The sequence below is a fragment of the Mya arenaria genome, chromosome 8, assembly GCF_026914265.1.
Source record: "Mya arenaria isolate MELC-2E11 chromosome 8, ASM2691426v1".
In the NCBI taxonomy this organism is placed as follows: domain Eukaryota; kingdom Metazoa; phylum Mollusca; class Bivalvia; order Myida; family Myidae; genus Mya; species Mya arenaria.
In genome coordinates, this window is record NC_069129.1 from 261,023 (window position 1) to 283,207 (window position 22,185).

General features: G+C 35.8%; 1 protein-coding gene and 1 long non-coding RNA gene across 16 annotated transcripts; one reads left to right on the forward strand and one right to left on the reverse strand.

Annotated features, from left to right (window-relative positions):
- Positions 1 to 474: 474 nt before the first annotated feature.
- Positions 475 to 7,754, reverse strand: LOC128243781 (uncharacterized). 14 transcript variants are annotated; one of them, XR_008262907.1, is made up of 8 exons: positions 7,465 to 7,722; positions 7,290 to 7,356; positions 6,586 to 6,624; positions 6,135 to 6,222; positions 4,271 to 4,353; positions 3,760 to 3,881; positions 3,261 to 3,373; positions 475 to 642 (listed from the first exon to the last, which is right to left on the reverse strand). It is a non-coding gene; the product is annotated as an uncharacterized LOC128243781 (long non-coding RNA). The 14 variants fall into 14 exon arrangements; XR_008262909.1 differs by having other exon boundaries at positions 7,625 to 7,639; XR_008262905.1 differs by having other exon boundaries at positions 6,135 to 6,624; positions 7,465 to 7,729.
- A 9,494-nt stretch (positions 7,755 to 17,248) lies between these two features.
- LOC128243782 (interferon-induced protein 44-like) lies at positions 17,249 to 21,793 on the forward strand. Of its 2 annotated transcripts, XM_052961722.1 has the most exons (6): positions 17,249 to 17,310; positions 17,451 to 17,568; positions 18,003 to 18,188; positions 18,985 to 19,140; positions 19,300 to 19,519; positions 19,898 to 21,793. In XM_052961722.1, exons 2-6 carry the CDS (start codon positions 17,524 to 17,526, stop codon positions 20,182 to 20,184), a joined length of 894 nt encoding a protein of 297 aa, XP_052817682.1. In that variant the 5' UTR covers positions 17,249 to 17,310; positions 17,451 to 17,523; the 3' UTR covers positions 20,185 to 21,793. The 2 variants fall into 2 exon arrangements, with proteins under 2 accessions (XP_052817682.1, XP_052817681.1); XM_052961721.1 differs by lacking the exon at positions 17,249 to 17,310 and having other exon boundaries at positions 17,356 to 17,568.
- The last annotated feature ends 392 nt before the right edge of the window (positions 21,794 to 22,185 follow it).

Genomic DNA, 22,185 nt, shown 5'->3' on the forward strand with positions numbered 1-22,185 from the left:
TTGCAGACATATTTGAGAGGTTTTGGTTTTGAAAATGTCTCTTGGTCACCAATAAGAAGGGAAATTACATGCACACTTGGTGACAAATTTGTCATAGTTGTAAAAGAGAGACAGCGACGCATTAAAATAATATTTAAAAAGGGTCACCAAAGTTTTCAATTACCATTTGATATTTTTGAAACTCTCTGTGATATGAAGGAAAGTGTTCAGTTATTGGCTTCATTCTTACACGGACAGTCGAAATGACAACTTCAAAACTATTAGAGTTTGAATATAGTTCTCCAAGCATGCTATTCTTTCAAGACAGACTTAAAACGTTCGACATGTGGCCACCTCAAATAGAACCAAACAAGTTCCAATTATCTTCAGCAGGATTTTATTATACTGGCAGAAATGACACAGTAGAGTGCTTTTCTTGCGGTTTGCGATTACATCAGTGGCAGAAAGGAGACGAGTCGTTGTTAGAACATAAAACACATTCTCCAAGTTGTTTATTTTTGAACATAATTGGACATCATAAAAACGACATTTCATGGCAGCATAAGGACACCCGATCTTCGTCCTCCAATGACTCATCCCGAGCACCATGGACGTGGACCGAACCTCTGGCGGGTTTTCAATATGGCGATATCCCCGGATGATCTGAAAATTCAAATTTGAATTTTTCCGTTACCATATGTAACTATAAAAGACATACAACACAGCACAAACATTCAGTGTTTCATCGACATTTGGTGTGATCATATCGCAGCAGAAAAACTTAACATGGATTGCAGTGAACTATCTCAAGATATTTATGAAAATGAACATTGTGACTCCAAAACGAATGTTATGGACACTACAGACATTTATACTCCAGTTTCTACAAGTGTCGCGCTAATGAATTCATACTTTGACTTTGTATATGCGAAGGCACTGTGTGAGGTTATGGGTATGGTGACTAGACAACTTTGCTATGGTTGCCAGATGGATCTCCCATCTCAAAAAGATCACGATTGTATCATGGATACAGACCCTGATGATGATGAGTATAAAATAGAACGTTACTTTAGTGACATGCTAAACGCAGTTAATGAAAAAAATATACTACAAAGTTGGGAAGAAATTGTGCGCATTTCAAACATTTCCTCTGAAATGATTGATTTACACAAACATTTGCTAGAGAGCAATGACTATCTGCAGATAATGAAAACCGAGCGGTGGTGTGAAAAAATGAAAAGAATGGTGTTGACAATCAATCGCATTGAAGATCGACTGTTTCGTCCATCACGTTGAGCAAAAGAATATTTACAACACAACAAAATGGACATATTATGCAATGTTGTATGTGTTTTACTGCATTTTTCTTCAAAAAAGAATTCATGAGAAATTAAGAACTCTGGCATTGTGTGGCGTAAAATGATTTGTTATATTTATTACTTCACGAATTTCCTTTTTTGCATGTTTCAAATAAATATTTAATTCACTTTATGTACATGTATGTCATTGTATGTATATGCTTGTATGATCATATGCTGACTTATTTTATACATGTTTAGTTTCAAATAAATGTATTTATATCTATACATGTTTTCATTTCCTTGCTTTAGTTTAATTAACAACCCATGTGTCCCATAATATAAACTACTAACAACGATGATCATGTTTAATCATGGAAAAAACGCAGAAGGAACATATCCTATCACAATATTATTTCGATTCTAAAAACGCAGGCAGCTTTTTGGGTGCAAAAAAGTTACACAGGATATTAAACCAAAACTATCCAAGAGTATTTACTACTTATTTCATACAGAAATGGCTCAACAATCAAGATTCGTATGCCATTCAACGTCAGGCGAGACATACATATAAAAGACCACGTGTTGAAGTGGCGGGTATGAACGATCAGGGTGATATGGATTTAATGGCAGTTGATAACATTGCTAAATACAATGATGGAGTTAAATACCTACTCATTGTTATAGATATATTTTCACGTTTTCTATCCGTTCGACCCTTAGTTAATAAAAAATCTAACACGGTATTGTTAGCAATCAAGGATATTCTTAGTGTTCATAAGTTTAAAAAGTTAAGAACGGACCGAGGTTCTGAATTTATCAATCGTGAATTAAAAGCGTTTATGCAAAAGAAGAGAGTTTACTTGTTTAATACACAAAGCACCGCTAAAGCAAACTATGCAGAGCGAGTCATTCGTACCCTTCGTGGTATGATATTTAGAATGTTAAGATATCAGCGAAATTATAGATATATAGATCACCTTCAAGATATTGTAAATAGTTACAATAATTCCCCTCATCGGAGTTTGGATGGATTAGCACCAAGTGATGTTACAAAGAAAAACGAGACACAACTTTGGAGTAAAATGTATCTAAAACCTAAAAAATTCCCCAAAACGCCTCCTCGCTTTAAATATAAAATTGGTGATTTGGTTAGATTAAGTTACACGAAACATCCCTTTAGAAGAGCTTATCAACAACAATATACTACAGAAGTTTTTAAAATAAAGAGCAAGATTTTCAAACAAGGTTTTCCATTGTATAAGATCATAGACTTGAATAAAGAACCAATATCAGGTTATGTGAATCAAAATGAAATAATTCCTGTTGATAAAGATGCAGACAGTCTTTGGTATGTTGATAAAGTTTTAAAAAAGAGAAAAGTCAAAGGGAAATTAGAGTATTTTGTTCGATGGGAAGGATTTCCAAAATCATTTGATAGCTGGATTGATGCAGATCAAGTTCAAGAACAATAATAATGGAACGATATGTGTTTGTGAGAGACAGTGAAAGTAATCACATCTTCACCGAGAACAAACCCTATAACTTCAAAGTGCAGTTAAAATTACCTCTATCTTTTAATGGTTACTGGAAGGTTGCTTTGTGTGAAATAAGTATAAAAACTGATCCTAAAGCAAGAAGAAAAACTGTAGATAATACCTTATTTATTTACTCAAACGTTTGCAAAGAAAGCGTTGTTGACGGAGGTGAACGTCTCTTATTGAGAAGAATAGAGAAAAACGAAGAAAATGGTTGGAATTATGTGTTAGAATCTCCTTTTTATTTACCCTTAAACCGATCAGAATTCCAAGAGATTGATTTCAGTATAAAAACTGTGGAAAACGAGTATGCTTCATTCGTAAGTTCACCAGTGCATCTCACACTTCATTTTAAGCGATATCCATTTTACCCCAAATATGAATCAATCTAAGTTGTATGTACCGAACCCACAAATGTGGATAGACTATTTCAAAAATAACAAACCTCAAGTTGGGAGGGGATTTGCCATTCCACACAAGTCGAAGATGGGAAGTAATGGTATGACAATCAGCACAGTTTCCCCATCGGAACAGACAGTAAACCAGGCGAAAAGTGAGCTGAAACGAGATGGTTTAAATACTTCAGAAATGTCAACCCTTGTTCATAAATTATCCAAACCTTCAGAAGTAACACATCGTGTAAACAGCGCGAGAAAAAAACAGTTCAGAAACAGGAGTAAACAAACTAAACCGAAAAAAGGACAGAAGTCTACAAGAAAAAATAAACAAACTGAAAATAAACCTGTAAAAAACAATCAAAAATCAAGAAAAGGTGTAAAAGCAAGCAAAAAAGTGGACAATAAATGGAAAATTGATAAGAAAGCGAGAAATAATTCGAAGAAATCTATAACAACGTGGGATATATTTGGTTCATAAAATGTCTTATTTCACAAAAGACGGATTTTCTGAAGGTGTTCCGAATGAATTACTACTATTTGACTTACCTCCTACACAAGTTGCGGTGAATGATGTCCATTATCAAGAGATTCGTCCAATATCCCAAGTGTCGGATGATACTCCCATTGAGTTTCAAATCAGTGGTCAGAATTCGATGGACTATCTCGATCTGAAAGATACACAGTTATGTGTGAAACTAAAGTAACTAATCCAGATGGATCTAACTTAAAATCGGGTGAGAAGGTGGGACCTGTGAATTTGTTCTTGCAGGCATTATTTTCAATTATAGAAGTGACTCTACAAAACAAGGCGGTTATATCATCTAATTACAATCCATATATAGCCATGTTTAATACTTTACTATGTAATGGAAAAGATGCTTCATTTTCTCAATTGTCTTCTCAACTATTCATAAAAGATGACAATGATCACCCAGAAGACTGTGATCCTAGTGGAGCAAACAATGGATTGTTTTTACGGGCAAAATATATAACAAAATCAAAAACTTTAGAGTTGCAAGGGCCTATATATCACAGTTTATTTACTATTAAACGGTACCTGTTAAACCAAGTGGATGTTAATGTGAAGTTGTATCGTAGTTCTCCAGCATTCTGGCTAAGTTCTGGCGAGACATCCCCAAGCTATAAAGTAAACATTACAGATAGTTATCTTTTAGTAAAAAAAGTTAGAGTCAATCCAGCTCTCATTGTTGCTCACTCTGAGATGTTAAAGATCAACACAGCAAAGTATCCATTTGATAGACTTGAATGTCGGTTACAAACCATTGCTGCAGGTAGTACGGTGTTTACGTGGGATAACTTATTTCAAGGACAAAAACCAAATACAATTGTCGTAGCCTTTGTCAGATCAGCAGCAATTTCGGGAGATTATAAATCAAATCCATTTCATTTCCTAAACTGTGACATTAGGAGTATTTGCCTTTATGCTGATGGGGTTCCAGTGTGGGGTAATCCACTAAAAACAAATTTTAATAATTTAAATGGAGAAAGTTTTATGAGAGTATACGCAAATATGTTTCTAACAAATGGAATGTGGAATAAAGATGCTGGACTTGATATAAACAGAGAAGACTTTGCACGCACATCCTGTATTTTTACATTTCAATTAGAGCCAAAGTTTTCTGATGAAGCATTTCTATCTCTAATAAAAACAGGAAATGTGCGATTAGAGGTTCAATTTGGAACGGCTTTATCTACCGCAACAAGCTGTATTGTGTATAATAGTTCTCCTGGATTTTTTCAAATTAACGCTCAGAGAGACATAATAACAGAATGAATACATCACAGCTTCAGTGTTGTATAGACTGTGATCCAATGTTGCAAAAAACAATTTTGGGGGTGTTTGCGGCTGATCAACTACCAAACGACTTGGTATTTCCATGTGGTTTTATTGCCAATACAGACAATCATTTCATGGAAGGAAGACATTGGTGTACATTTTACTTCCCAAATTCAACCACTATCGAATATTTTGACAGTTATGGGAAACCAATTGACTATTTTAACACTTATTTTCTGAAATATGCTTCTTATTTTTCAACTGTTATCACAAATTCGAGACAGCTACAAAGTAATTACAGTGATGTTTGTGGGATGTATTGTTTGTTTTTCTTACTACAACGAACAAATGGTGTATCTTTTTATGACATTGTACATAGTTTTTTCAATGATTATGACTGTAATGATTTACTTGTATATAACTTCGTTAGAAATATGTTTCCATATTGTTTGCAAAATGGTTGTTTCAAAAACCAAACATGTAGATCACTAATAAAGTAGTGTATTTAAATGGTTTTTGTTTGTATTCTATTTATTGTGTTCTCTGTTATCAACAAGTGTAGATCATGTTGGATGCATTAATTAAATTTGAATGCCCTGCCACTTGTATTGTGGCAGGAACAAGTGGAAGTGGAAAGTCAACCTTTCTATTTGAGTTGTTTAAAAATGCAAACTCTATGTTTACCATGATTCCGAAAAAGATTATATATTGTTATTCTACCTATCAATCCTTATTTGATGATATGAAAGAACATGTGGAAAATATTGAATTTTTTGAAGGTTTACCAACTAAAGACGATATGGACATGTGGACTATGGAAACTGACTTCAAAATATTAGTGATTGATGATTTAGCACAAAAAGCTTCACAAAGTGTAGATATTGTCAACTTATTCACCATTTATAGTCATCACCATAATTTTTCAGTCTTTTTCGTAGTGCAAAATTTATTTACAGGAGGAAAATATTTTCGAACTATTAGTCTAAACAGTCATTATTTTGTGTTGTTTAACAATCAGAGAGATAAATTACAAATTCAAGCATTAGCCAAACAAATGTTTCCCGGTGAAACGCATTATTTTATGGATGCCTATAGAAAAGCCACAAACAAGAAATATAGTTACCTTCTGGTGGATGTAAGTCCACATTCTAACCCGTTATATAAACTTCGTACAGACATCTTTCCACATCAAACCCCCATTGTATTTCTACCTGAAAAGGAGAAAAATGGAAGATAAACTACAGAAGGAGAGACATTTTTTAAAATTTATGATCAACACCAATGAAAAACAACAAAAAATGTTGATAAAAAACTTAACAAAATCTCAATTGGCTGCACTTATAGAGGTGATTTACAATGCTATCAGGGGAAATCTTGTCATTCCAGAAAAGGATAAAAAGAACTTGAAACGATATAGACATGTCATACGTAAAGTAATATCCAAAAGACTATCTCAAAAAACGAGGAAAGCCATTCTGTTAAAATATTTCAAACAGTTTTTAGCGTTAATTAAACCCAGTGAATCATGGCTCAAGAATTAGTGTTAATTCCTAAATCAAAGTATGAATACTTACTCTCTAAATGTGATGGAAGTTTACAAAACAGTCAACCTTCTAAAAACAATAACATGGTATTACAACAAAATGGTAAGAATTCACAGAAAAGGTTGACTCAAAATGGCGGGAAGTTACAGAAAAAATCAATTCAAAATGACAGAAATTTACAGAAAAGACTAGTCGTGAAACGTTTAAACAAGTTTTTTGAAAAACCTAAAAAAAAAAAAATAAGAAAAAAAATGAGAATCTCAAAGAAGTAAAGTCAAAACAAAACAAAAGGGGAAAAACAAAGATAATTAACAAATTGAAATGGATTCCCTATAGTATTTGAAATTCAAATGTTTAAAATTCAAATGTTTGGCGAACTTTTTTCCCTCCAAATTCACATTTTGGTGGAATATTTTCCCACCAAAACATTTGACAAACTAGTTCATTTACTATTGAGTTTCCGAGTTAGTAACATTCTTTAAGTTTTTACAGAAGGAAGAAATTGATACTTTTGAACCTGAAAAAATACCAGAGGATGGATCTAAGGGGTATATTCTAGAAGTAGATCTAGAATATCCAAAACATTTACATGACAGTCATAACGACTACCCATTAGCTCCGGAACGTAAATTCACACCCAATGAAAAATTATCTCCTTATGCTCAACATGTGTTGAAACATTTACACAACAGTGAGGAACTTCCACCCAGAGCAAAGGTGGAAAAATTACTCACCACTTTAGAAAACAAACAGAATTATGTACTTCACTATCGCAACCTGCAACTGTATCTCCAACTCGGTCTAAAATTGAAAAAAATACATAAAGTATTAGAGTTCCAACAAGAGGCTTTCATGAAACCCTACGTTGAGTTCAACACCAAAATGCGACAACAAGCCAAGACTGCTTACGAGAAGAACTTCTTCAAACTCATGAACAACTCGGTCTTCGGTAAGGTTGTTGTTGTTTTTTTTTGTTTTTTTGGGGGGTTCGTGTTAATTTATAACATTGTTATCATTTTTGTATGATCTGCCCGTATGTAATTTATACAATTTATTGTCACTTCCATACCACTAATACTTATCTACAAAAACAACTGTTCAATAATTGTCAGGCGTAGTTTCACTTTTTGGTATTTCATTCATCTTCAATCAAACGCTTACAAGTGCTCATGTACAATTAGGAACCTAAAGTAAAACTGACCAAAACTAACTACCGGCAAGTAAAAAGTGTATTTTTCGGTCCCATTTTCATATCCCTCATCCAAAACACAGGTATCTAAGATAACGACGGATACCATCATAAAAACATATATTGAGCAGTTCAGAGTAAAGATTAACATGATGAAAAGTTACTTACCAAAAATTTTGTTTACTTTCAGGAAAAACCATGGAAAATCTTCGGAAGCATCGGTCCGTAGAACTTGTTCATACAGAAAAACGACTACAGAAGGTGTCATCCAAACCCACTTATAAGATGCACCGGATTTTTTCTGAAGACCTTGTTGGTGTTGAATTAAGTCGCAAAAAAAATTAAATTAAATAAACCAATTTTTGTTGGAATGAGTATCCTTGATTTGTCAAAATATACCATGTACGATTTTTATTATAATCATTTGAAAAATGTGTATGGTAGCAACGTTGAGCTAGAATTAACGGACACAGATTCATTTTTAGTATCATGTACAACACCGGACATTTTCCAAGATATGTTGGCCTATTCACATTTGTTTGACACTTCAGATTTCCCTAAAGATCATTTTTTATATAGTGACTTCAACAAAAAAGTAATGGGAAAAATGAAAAGTGAAACAAATGAGAAATGTATTAGTGAATATTGCGGTTTGCGATCGAAAATGTATGCATTTAAGTGTGATGATATAGACGAGAAAAGAGCAAAAGGGATATCAAAAGCGGTTGTTAAAAAATCATTGACTCTTAATGATTATAAACATGTATTATTTAATAATTCTCAAATGCACTCAACAATGCATTCATTAAGTCATAACCATAAAATTTATCTGGAAACAATCAGCAAAGTAGGATTATCTAGTTTTGATGACAAAAGATTTTTATTAGAAGATGGAATTAAATCATATGCTTATGGACATTATAAGATACAAGAGATATAATTTCTATGTTTTATACCAAATTACATCTAATTTCATGTAATTTCATGTGATGTTATCTACTGCTCTACTGTTAAAATGTAACCTAAAATAAATAAAAAAAAATAAATAAAAATGTATGATCTTTGTTAAACAAATTGTTTGAATTAAATTATAATCAACTTTATTTGTATTTGCATTGTATTGTATTTATAAGAAAATAAATATTAAAATCTTGTCTGATATTTTATTTATTGATACAACATACCGGAATGGTATAAAATAGCTCGTCAGACATGTCCTCAACTTATAAATCTCAATTTGGTCTTGTTAAATTTTAAAATATTGTATTAATGGAATGAAATAGTTATACACAAAAATAAATAATAAAAATCATTCACGTTTTCATTACAATAAGATCGAACACATTTTAACATTTCTGTAGGGTTGATTTAATGAAATGTAAACGATACATCATACCTTTAAGGTATGAGGTTATTTGATAAAGAAATTGTGTGAATCCTTTACCGATTTAATAAAAATAGTGAAACTCAAAAGAAGCTAAGAGAGGACAAAACTGTTATATCTTCAAAACCTACTTTTGGTGGTCAAAATAAAAGATTATTTAGTAAGTTGTTTGAAAAACTTTCATGTCATTGTAAGGTTCAACGGAGGTGTTCATAATGATAAACAGAGTCCAGTGAATCGAGCGCTGGCATTTGACAATGGTTTAATAAGTGATTTATTGTGATAGCTCACCACAGTGGAAGAGCTTTAGTCACCCTGAATGATAAACTAGATATATGATAACGACAATCTCGTCTTTTGAGCCATCAGCAGCTCATTTAACTGTCTTCACTTTTAAGTTATTACAATGGGTACGTCGGAGAGTAATTGAGTGGCTATTAGATATGGTGTTGTTGTACGAATTGACACTAAACGGTCAGGTTTTAGTCATTCAATTTCTTGAAATCACTTTCGATCACGCGATGGCTGGGTTCTGATGAACTTTTGTTTGTCAATGACCTGTGATCTTACATATAAAAGAATCCGTTTGATCACATATAAAGATGGTGGAGGTTATGATAAGTCCATCGTCTGATGAGGGAAAACAATACCATTAAATAGATCCTAGGTCGATGACCCTATGTTAGAAACGTTGGATGAGTTGTCCTTTGACATACAATACACTGATGTGGTTAGTGTGACAATGCTATTGTTTATATCCCTTCTATTGAAATGAATACTGTTAATCAATTGAGACCCAGTTAAACAATGACCCTTTGTCTTGGATTTCAAACAATGGTTAAATATGGCCGCTAACGCGGGAAACCGCCACAGATGGCCGCGAGAGTCAATTTCAAACGCACATCCAATTAAAAGACACATGCTAAATTTATAAGTTTAATGATGTATATTAATGTGTGATCAGTTCGTCCTCCACCTCCTTGTCTGTCTGGAGCGTACATCTGACAGGATCCAATTGTCCTATCCACCTAATGTACAGTAGCAATACTGAATTTTATCACCACACTTGCTAAAATGTATAACAATGTTGTTAAATTAGATGAGTTTGACTTGTAATTGCTGAAAGTATAGCTTTCATATCAAATATCTGCTGTATGTTTTAAATTAGAGTATGTCTTGCTATACCTATTTCAGGGACTAGAATTTGTCATTAATGCCATCGCGGATAAAATCATTTGCAAGTGAATAATTGCTTTTTTTTTCTAGAACGGGCATAAGTACAATTTTCAATGTTCGTTGAATGCACAAGACTATAGGTACTCACATTACAATAACATAGTTGTTAAATGTTTTTCTCAAGAAGCAAATATTACATGGAACAATTTGAACACCTGCTGAAGGAAAGTCATTTCCCCCTTTCTCCTCTTTAGCCAATATATCATTCGTCATAAATCTGTCAAAACCAGGGTACAAAATCAAGTACTAGTAATACGAAGGTTATTAAGGTACCTCTTTGTAAATTATTGGATCAACCAATCATGATTACAAGTAAACATTTAATATAAAGTATATAATACTGCAAAAGTTTCATGAAATCAAACCTGTGAAAAAGATGATGTTATAAATCTGTTTAATATCAATATGTACAGGATTGCTTGGTGACAGTTAATTAAACTATATACAATAACAATGATTAATTACAAACTAGTTTAATAACATACAAAACAAAATATCGCATGGGGCTTTCTGATTCTAACCAAAGATTAAAACAACACAGTAATGACTAATATTGATCTCAAAAAGAGATTTTTAAAGAGGAAAATTATCATTATCTTCTCACACAAAGGAGTGTGTAATAAATCGAGCGTTGGACAACGGTTTAATTAGTGACCTTCTGTGATAGATCACCTCATTGTACTAGATTTAGTTAGCCTGGATGATAAACTAAATGTATGATAACGATAATAGTGACAGTCCCGTCTTTTGGACTTTCAACACATCATTTAACCGACTTTTCACTTTAATGGTATTACAATGCGTCAATGACATGTGCTTTTTCACCTTAAATAATCAGAAGTTTGATCACTTAAAAAGATAGAGGGGGTTATAATTAGTACATCGTGTGATAAGGGGACAACAATTAAAGGCAATACTATTAAACAAATGATGCGTTAATCATTGTTAGAAACTTTGGAGCGTTGTCCTTTGGCATACATAACCCTGATCTGATAAAGACGATAGTGCTATCTTCGTGTCGTACCATAATCTACATTGAAATGAATACTCTCAATCAAACAATGCACCCGTCAACATTCCGCGGACCTGCCTGTGATGGGACCCGCCAGATTCGTCAAAGATGACCGCGAGTTACCTTCTTTTACCCTATAACCTAGTGATAACTATGGGTTTTTTCCTTTGTAAAAATGGAAAACATTATTATTTTTTTGAACAGAGACATTATAAATCTTTGTGGTAATGAAAAAACTGTATCTGCTGATGAACAAGGACAACAAACGTCTTTTCAAAGTTTTAAAATGAACATTTTGAAACCTTTGTCTTAAACTTTCTTCCAAAACATTCGTGTATGAATCGTTATTCTTTGAAACAAAGAAATCATATAAAATCATTAAAGGGAAAAAAAAAACGTTGTAATTTTCCTAACTAGTGAGATCAAATTTTGTTTATTACTTGTAAAAGGGATTGAAAAAAAAACTTTTGAAAAATTTGATGATTGTAGAAAACAATAGTTATTATCATAACCTCTCAACTGTTAGGTCAGCTCAATATAACCTTTATCAATATTTTATGTAAAATGATCATGAGCCCCTTTTAAAAGGTATCAAGTACAATCATTATAACAATCGTGACCATTTCTATGATAAATGTTATTGTTAACATGTTAAGATTGTTCTCCCTATCGCTCCTTTTGGGAGTTGAATTGATATATAAAAATATTGTATTGATGGTGATAACGGAACTCATCTTGGCTAATGTTATGTTAACGGAAAAATGAGTATGGTTTTGCAAGGTGAAAAGTTCATATCACCGTTCATTAAATTTGAATGTCTTTCACTGTTAACAATGACCCTTTGTCTTGGATTTTAAACAATGGTTAAACATAACCGCTAAAAGCGGGAAATCGCCAAATATGACCGCTAACGCGCGAAATCGCTAAATATGGCCGCGAAAGTCAATTTCAAACTTGCGCATGCGTAAACAATGGAACCACCGACAGAACCACCGCACCACCAAACAAAATGGCCGCGAAAGTCAATTTCAAACTTGCGCATGCGCAAACAATGAAACCACCGACAAAACCACCAAACCACCAAACAAAATGGCCGCGAAATACCAATTATTATACTACTATTAATCATAAAGAAATCCCGAAACTATCGTGTATGTCGAGTATTCAAGTTGAGTCTTAATAATGCTGAGAAATAATCGATAATAAGTATTTCAGAATTAGATCGACTTACTATTCGGTTAATCAGTTAACTGAGTAACATTGATAAATTCTAAGCAAGTAGGCATAGACTTGCTATATTGGTGAACTGCATCTGCTTCCGTCTGCTGCTTTAGTCATGTTCCAAAAACATTCGCGGGGTCTTTGATGCTTTGTGTCATAACCAGTCTCGTATGTTTTTTGGACATACACACTTAGTAATCAAATTATCAGCTAGAACGATATTGAGTCAGTTATTGGCTTACAGGAGCGAATCCAGTAGAGGGGCGTAACTTAGGGGTGCAACCTTTTGACATGCGCTCCTCCCTCAGAAAGAATTTGATATATTTTAGAATTTTAGTAGAGGAAGTGAGTCGTCCCCCTTGATAATGTTAATGATTCTAGTCTGAAATGCTGCATTTTGAGCGTATAATATTGTTTTATTTATTGTTTGTTTTATCCGATATTGAAATAAAAAGTAAACTTGGACGATTTTAGAGGGGTGCAATAGTCCTTTGACTAATAGCAGAGTTATCTTTTTTTTTAAATGGGACATCTCCCAAGTTTAACTTTTAGCTAAATAATGCTTTTACGCCCTTGGTCTCCGAACAACTACGCCCGTACCGTCTGCTACTGTTCGCTCCCCTTTACTGCCGGATGAACCCGTTTTCGCGCAACAATTATAACAGCCTCCGCACACAGTGATATGTATTACTAGTAGTTTAAACTCATTACACGTGCATTCATTAAAAAAAGATTATACTCATATATAAAAGCGGGGCATAATTTACTCTGGTGGCATCACTTTAGTGTATTAGATTTGTTGTAGTCCATTTTCACATTTTCGCTTGTGCCTATTCAAACATTTAGAATATATAATACTTTAAAGCATACTGATGTTTCACTTCAGTTATGTTTTATTTATATTTGCCGTATGAAGAGGACGCGAAGTTGTTATTTAACATTTTAAAATATATGTTAGAACCTGATATGTATGTTTAATATACGGTTAAGCTTTATTACCAAGTTATCAAGAATTGGCATTAGGGTTAGACTAGTACAATCCTTGTTTATGTAAAATTCTACTGCAATCACTTCTTGAGGCGCATTCCTATATGCCTGTGTCTGTATGCCCTTTATTCGGACTATAAAAAAGCTATACACCGTGGATTTCTCCTGTGACCCAGTAATACGTTGGCTATCCTGTTGATCTTGAATGATACTTGTAATGCGTTCCGATTCATCGGGGTGTTTGCAAGTTTCCTTCACTTCTGATACGTAGTCGTGAAATGGGTAGGTTCATAAGACTCATTATGAACCCACAAATTCATCTATGATAAAAGCCACTATTGTGTTTAAAAACAAATATAACAAATAAAAAAATATACCTTAAATAATGCAAATATGATAACTATTATTTTCTCTTTCACCAAACAATTAAGAAACACTTTATGTCAATTAGGTCAGATGGAGTTTTGTCCTTTTTATATGGATGTGAGAACTGATATGTAATTTTTCGGAGTGGCCCCGGCCATCCGTCACGAGTGTTCATATCTTGCTTATGTGTTTTTACAATGTTTGTGGTTTAAATATCTTTCTTGGTAAAGTATTCGGCCACATTCTTGTATCAAAATTATAAAAAAAAATGTAAAAAAATGACAAAAGTCACAATTCTTCACGCTCTAAACTATTTTGTTTTGTGAAATAGAACAAAGTGTGCATATACTTACCTTCTATGAGGCTCAAATTTCATTAAAACAAAGCACAAACAATTATTTCGAATATATTGCGAATTCTCGGGGCAGTGAAGGAGCAATCGTGAACCTACCCCTTTCTTCCGCAACTTTCTCATGGTCATCGTCGGTGAGAGAAAGGTTAGTTCCTATTCAGTCAGATCCTAATTCTATAGAATCATTTCTGGAAACACTGGATTGAGATATGGTCGACGATTCATGAAAAATCGGGAATATTGTTATGATAGCTCCAACACCTTACCAACTGGTGACTCGACCCGGGTACTGTTTGCGCGGGATACGAATCTAAACCTTACCAACGATCGACACAGTCCGTCTACGAATCTACACCTTACCAACTGGTGACACAGTCCGTCTACTGTTTGCGCGGGATACGAATCTACACCTTACCAACGATCGACACAGTCCGTCTACTGTTTGCGCGGGATACGGATCTAGACCTTACCAACTGGTGACACATTCCGTCTACTGTTTGCGCGGGATACGGATCTAGACCTTACCAACTGGTGACACAGTCCGTCTACTGTTTGCGCGGGATACGGATCTAGACCTTACCAACTGGTGACACAGTCCGTCTACTGTTTGCGCGGGATACGGATCTTGACCTTACCAACTGGTGACACATTCCGTCTACTGTTTGCGCGGGATACGGATCTAGACCTTACCAACTGGTGACACAGTCCGTCTACTGTTTGCGCGGGATACGGATCTAGACCTTACCAACTGGTGACACATTCCGTCTACTGTTTGCGCGGGATACGGATCTAGACCTTACCAACGAGTGACACAGTCCGTCTACTGTTTGCGCGGGATACGAATCTACACCTTACCAACGATCGACACAGTCCGTCTACTGTTTGCGCGGGATACGGATCTAGACCTTACCAACTGGTGACAAAACTCGGGTACTGTTTGCGTGGAACCGAATCTACACCTTACCGCGGGATACGAATCTACACCTTACAAACTTGTGACACAGTCCGGGTACTGTTTGCGCGGGATACGAATCTAGACCTTACCAATTAGAGACACAGCACGGGAACTGTTTGAGAGAGTTACAAAACTACACCTTACCAACTCGTGACACAGTCCGTCTAATGTTTGCGCGGGATACGGATCTAGACCTTACCAACTGGAGACACAGCCCGGGAACTGTTTGAGAGAGATACGAATCTACACCTTACCATCTCGTGACACAGCGTGGGTCCTGTTTGCGCGGGATACGGATCTAGACCTTACCAACTCGTGACAGACCGGGTTCTGTTTGCGCGGGGTACGGATCTACACCTTGCAAACTCGTGACAGACCGGGTTCTGTTTGCGCGGGGTACGGATCTACACCTTGCAAACTCGTGACAGACCGGGTCCTGTTTGCGCGGGATACGGATCTACACCTTACCAACTCGTGACAGACCGGGTTCTGTTTGCGCGGGGTACGGATCTACACCTTACCAACTCGTGACAGACCGGGTCCTGTTTGCGCGGGATACGGATCTACACCTTACCAACTCGTGACAGACCGGGTTCTGTTTGCGCGGGGTACGGATCTACACCTTACCAACTCGTGACAGACCGGGTCCTGTTTGCGCGGGATACGGATCTACACCTTACCAACTCGTGACAGACCGGGTTCTGTTAGCGCGGGATACGGATCTACACCTTACCAACTCGTGACAGACCGGGTCCTGTTTGCGCGGGGTACGGATCTACACCTTACCAACTCGTGACAGACCGGGTTCTGTTTGCGCGGGGTACGGATCTAGACCTTATCAACTCGTGACAGACCGGGTTCTGTTAGCGCGGGATACGGATCTAGACCTTACCAACTCGTGACAGACCGGGTTCTGTTTGCGCGGGATACGGATCTAGACCTTACCAACTCGTGACAGACCGGGTTCTGTTTGCGCGGGATACGGATCTAGACCTTACCAACTCGTGACAGACCGGGTTCTGTTTGCGCGGGATACGGATCTAGACCTTACCAACTCGTGACAGACCGGGTCCTGTTTGCGCGGGATACGGATCTAGACCTTACCAACTCGTGACAGACCGGGTTCTGTTAGCGCGGGATACGGATCTAGACCTTACCAACTCGTGACAGACCGGGTTCTGTTTGCGCGGGATACGGATCTAGACCTTACCAACTCGTGACAGACCGGGTTCTGTTTGCGCGGGGTACGGATCTACACCTTGCAAACTCGTGACAGACCGGGTTCTGTTGCGCGGGATACGGATCTACACATTACCAACTCGTGACACAGCCCGGGTTCTGTTTGCGCGGAAGCCGGATCTACATCTTTCCAACTCGTGACACAGCCCGGGTTCTGTTTGCGCGGAAGCCGGATCTACATCTTTCCAACTCGTGACACAGCGCGGGTACTATTTGCGTGAGATACGAATCTACACCTTTCTAACTGGAGACGCAGCCCGGGTACTGTTTGCGTGGGATACGAATCTACACCTTTCTTACTGGAGACACAGCCCGGGTACTGTTTGCGTGGGATACGAATCTACACCTTATCAACTCGTGAATGTTAATCCCCTTTTACAAGTTAATATTTTCGGTTTAAGTCCCCAGTCCATTTTGGAGGCAAAGGTGGACAAAGCTTTAACACAAAGTAAAGTCAGTTCATTGTGTTTGATGAGACATCTCCTTTATCACAATGTGACTGAGAGCATGAGTGATGGTATTGGTCGCGTATCTTTGAGTAAATCGCCCACATGATAAAACGTTTTCAAAACTATATTGAGGGTGCAGTAACTATATGGATAGTAGTTATACGAGGTATATACATGTATACAAGGAACTATTGACACCGTAAATCAGTTTCATTTTAAATGGGGATAAGTATTAACAATTAACACATAATTACTAAAATAACAATTGTTGTCTTATTTTAGAATGATGTCAACACCAACAGGAACAAAATACCTGCATCCTGACGTAAAAAGGGATAGCAATTTCAAAATACCAGACATTTATAGTAAGATATGTCGTTGAAATTGATACGCACAAATAGAAATTGTATACATTCGCGTATGTCGCCTACATGATTGTTTTGATACCAGCAGTTTCTTTTCTGAAAATATATTAACCATTGGTTTTCGGAAAATTTAATCATAGGATAGGTTGATTTTCCTTGTAATCTACGAACTACAAATGGTATCAGAAAAAGAGAGGAACAAATCATATCAAGATGAGCACCGCGTGGAGGAATATTCAATACGAGTCGTTTGAAAAGGTAGAAATTAAAAAAATAAATAAAGGGACTTTCTCATGTTTATACGGTCAGATATCGACGTTTTAAATATTTATTTTATGTAACGAAAATAATAAAATAATTGTAACAAAAGTAAGTCGAACTCGGAAGAAAATTTAAGACTGAGAAACGTTCTTCATATTTTAATGGAAAAGTGACAAAAATGCAACCTATCGCAAATAGAAAACACCGGAAATTAACGAATGAAGCAAGTTTTAAAAAAATGTCGACAGCCGGAAATCAGTGAGGAACTCCCCTTCTGTCAGATGTGTACAATTATTTATTAGGTTAATTAATTATGTAACGTTACTGCATTAATGCTTATTTAACATATATAGGAAAAGTACGTATATTGTTGCAATGAATTTTACAAATGTTTTACACAGCAACGTTCCATTCACATATTGTTTATTTAGGCAATGGTTGGCCTGAAAGAAAGTATCAGCGCCATCCAAGCAAAGCGTCTAAACGTTGTCCTTGTTGGGCACACCGGTGCAGGGAAATCCTGCTTCATCAATTCCATCTGTTCCATTTCTCGAGGAAGAATTGTCAATGTGGCTTCCACGAGAAACGCAACTTCCGGGGATGTTGGAACATACCAGGTAATTAAGATCTGTACCTTTTTAAGACTTTCAAGTTTCCAGTTTCACGGAACCAAAGGCACAATATGAAGTTTGCAGTGATGAGATAATTTTGTTAAGGTTTTTTACTTTACTTTTTGTAAAGGGTACACCAATACTGATAATGGAACACTTTTCAAACTGATTCGAACAAATATTTATGAAGTGCTTACCCTTGTATTCTGTGTAATATGACCATTACGAATATTTTTTATCTTACACATGTGTAACATAACCTATCAGACAATTCTATTGGCAAGAATAATCACATGCGACCTATATATATCCCTCCGCTTTGCTTGTTAACGAAATGGCGTCTACAATTCTACCGGTAGGCGAATCTTTCAACATCGATAGTCGCTGTCAAGGCATAATAACCATGAAGAAACCACTGGAAATGACGAAATTAAAACTTGATAACTGCTTGCTATTTTTGTCATTTTCATTTGGAACTATTTCTATGGTGCATCGATGACATTCCTATCGGAGTACTTTGGCTATCAAACAACGAGTTCAGAAAGTGGAACTAAATTGGGTATATATTCGCAAAAAAACCCGCTGTTTTAAGCATGTGATAACAAAGATCTGACTCTCGTTGTCATTTCATACAAGGTTTTATGAAAGGCTCGCCTACTTACAAATTTCATAAAATCGTTGGATAAAATATTGTATTAAATGACAACTCGTATCAGATCCTATATATATATCAGGAAGTTAATTGCACAAAATGCAAGGTCTTAGATCTGAAATTTGATGAACTGTTATTTTTTTGTTTTAGTTAACTCTGATCAAATCAAGAAAGGGTGAGCTTCTCCAGAATGTGTTCTTGTATGACACCATGGGATTCACGGGGACGTTTGATGATGACGAAAAGGGGATAGGCAACGAAGACTTACGGGATGTTTGTCTTGGTCGACTGAAAAAGGGACACACAGTTAGTCTTTACAAGTTATAATTGAAATACTTTTATGTTTTATATATGAACTGTCGTTCTTTGCCCATAAATGCATCTTGTCTAAACAGTTTTAGTGGAAAAAATATGCAAGGAATATTCCTTGTTTAAGATATGTTTTACCTCATAATTTTGCTCTAGTTTGTAAGCAAAGCAGACGGTGGGAAAAGGGACACCATGAAAGATACGTCCGCTTACCGTTCGTCTAATGCAGAGGAGCCAGAAAATCAATGTGCGGCAGACAACGATGCGAGAAAACCACACTGCGTAGTTTTCGTCGTCAGCGCAGAGACACTAACACAGGATACTGACACAGTCATTCAGAAGAAACTCCGGAAACTATACACATATGTGCCTCAGGGTAGGTATAGATGCCGCGTTATGCACCTATCAATGATTAGCCCCACATTTTTGCGCAAGGAACACACAGGCGTTTTAAGACACACTTTTTGGTCCATTTCTTGAGCGGGGAAAATTGTCAAATTTTCTTGGGCCGAGGATGTTCCTTAAAAGAAATATCCGGCCAAGTCTGTTTCCTGGGTGGTGGTCTTACCAAGCTGTCAAAATCCTGCCTCATGGGAATAATCCGCAATCTAATACTCCGTAGGGGCAAACATTGATACAGGTATGCAGCTGAAACGTGTATTTAACGTATCGTATAATGTTGTAATTAAAATATATAACATTCTGTTTTTATCCCACATGCGTTTAATTTTAAACACCTGTGCGTGTTTTCCAGATGTAGCCAAAATCGCCGTTATAACGAAGCTCGACAGAGTTTGCGATGACGTGCATAAAGATATTAAAAATATCTTCACAAGTAATGAAGTACAGAAAGCAGTAAAACGAGCTGAAGAAGTGTTTGGTCTGCAAGAAAACCAGGTTTTTCCCATCGTCAACTTCGTGTCAGACATGGATGTTGAGAATGATAAAGGTGTGCCAATGTTGTACGCACTGAAGTTTATTCTCAGTTCCGCACTCGACAGGGCTGAGGAGAGGGAAGAGAGCTCGGACGAAGATGATTAAAAGCGTGTGGAAGTTCATTTTTGTAACGAACAATATACCCATGTATTAACTGTAGAATTTGCTATATATATAAACAAATCCAAAAGTTTTTTTCGTTCTAAAGTAACTACATATATTTAGCAGGTCAAAGGTGAAATAGCTTATGTAACTCTTTTGTACTAATGTGCTATTATCTGTTTCTGCACGTGTGAAATATTTCAGATTTGCTTGTATTTTTATGATGCAATCCTTGGCTAAATTTTCAGCGGTGCATCGTTCCACGAAATTCCATAGTTGAAATTTTGGCCAGGAATTGCAACATTAAGATACAAGCAAATCGTAAATATTTCACACGTGAAGGAGCAGAAAATAGCATAGTCTGTTATATGCAAAGTTATATTTTATTAAGAAATTAACACCACTTGTTTGTTTACATCGGTTGTGACCCGTTGTGACCCATGTGAGAACCTCTTTAAATCACGTGATTACTCACCCTGTATATAACGTACGACAAAAGATGCATGTATATTGAATTGACTTGAGCCGTTTTACCATGCTTTATCATTCATTATACAGTGGGTCAATACTAAATTGATACAATTGTTAATATCAGATGATAAGTCTATTTTTATAACTGAAATAAATCAATATATTCAGTACGTCGTCTACATGACAACCTTATGTTTATTTACTACTGCATTGGAATGGCCTAGAGCCGTATTTATAAAGCATCTTAATAAGATAATATTTTCACCTTCATGAAAATTCCGTAATTTTTGACAACAGTATTTTTAAATATCCTCTATTTATACCCAATTTCTTTATAGCCATATATTGTTAACACCATTTTCTTGCTTATTTTCATATGATTTATTGTGTTCAAACATTGTAAGTTTTCTTTAAATTCAAACAACATAAGATGCTTTATGAATACGGCTCATTGATCCTCAGTGTCTACTTATTACAACGTTCTATAATCCCCATACAATTCGTATGCGGTGTACATTATTAATAGAGGGAAAGACATATTTCCATTTAATGTGCGTCACTATTTACGAGATTAAAATGTCAAATCAGATAATTGATTCAGATAAAAATAAATCATTCAACCAGATATAAAGATGGATTTCTGGTAGATGTAAGTATACGCCGCTGCATTTAAGGGCCTTCCATAGTGCAAAAATGGGTTAAACATACAACCTTTGCAACATCAGGGTTTTGTAGTTATAATGAGAAAATATGGAAAAGTCTGTCGACAAAATTTGTATTGCAATTTACACAACGACATTTTGTTTCGCAAGTAAACATTATTAAATTTGTTCAATAAAACACATCAGAGGTGCTTTAAAATTATTAAATGGTAAAAAAGTGTTCGGTATAATATAAGAAATATAACACCCCACTTCGGGCCATATGACATTATAAGGACCGAACAGTACCCATCGAAGGTGAATGGACCTTCGGGGGCTGACTAGCCGGTCCTTATAATGTCATATGACCCGAAGTGATGTGTAATATTTCTTAATTATGCGTCAAAATGCCCCAGATCACCTAATCAAGCATTATGTATGTGTGTTTTTATTATATGTATTCAAATAAGAAAGATATCATATAAAATAGTGAAAATGCATCCTAGTTCTTTCTCTAAAGAGAAGCAATCGCTTCAAATAAACAAGTTATTTTGGGGTAGTCTTGAATAGTTTGACATAGAAACATGTCTAATTTGTAGAAAGACTATTCCAAAAAATGACAAATGCCCTCTGAGGCAAAACCTGATAAACATGCATTCTCCGACTCCTTGTTATGCATACAATTGTTGTAAATGGTGTATGTATTGTGCTTGCTAAATATTGGAATTCCATTTTTTTTATGATTCAGTCCTTCAAACCAGCTTTTGCACTGTGTAAGTGAAAACATGTCATTACTATAGTGAGAGTAACGAAATTTGACAAGTTGAAATTGATAATTTCCACACACCAACTTGACAACATTGCTTTATAGTGCAATGTGTTTCGTATACAC

Excerpts from the sequence above, each read along its gene's own strand:
- LOC128243782 (XM_052961722.1), top strand. The coding sequence starts at position 17,524 with ATGAGCACCGCGTGGAGGAATATTCAATACGAGTCGTTTGAAAAG. Across the intron at positions 17,569-18,002 it reads AATACGAGTCGTTTGAAAAG|GCAATGGTTGGCCTGAAAGA; the intron begins GTAGAAATTAAA and ends TTGTTTATTTAG. Across the intron at positions 19,520-19,897 it reads ATACACATATGTGCCTCAGG|ATGTAGCCAAAATCGCCGTT; the intron begins GTAGGTATAGAT and ends CGTGTTTTCCAG.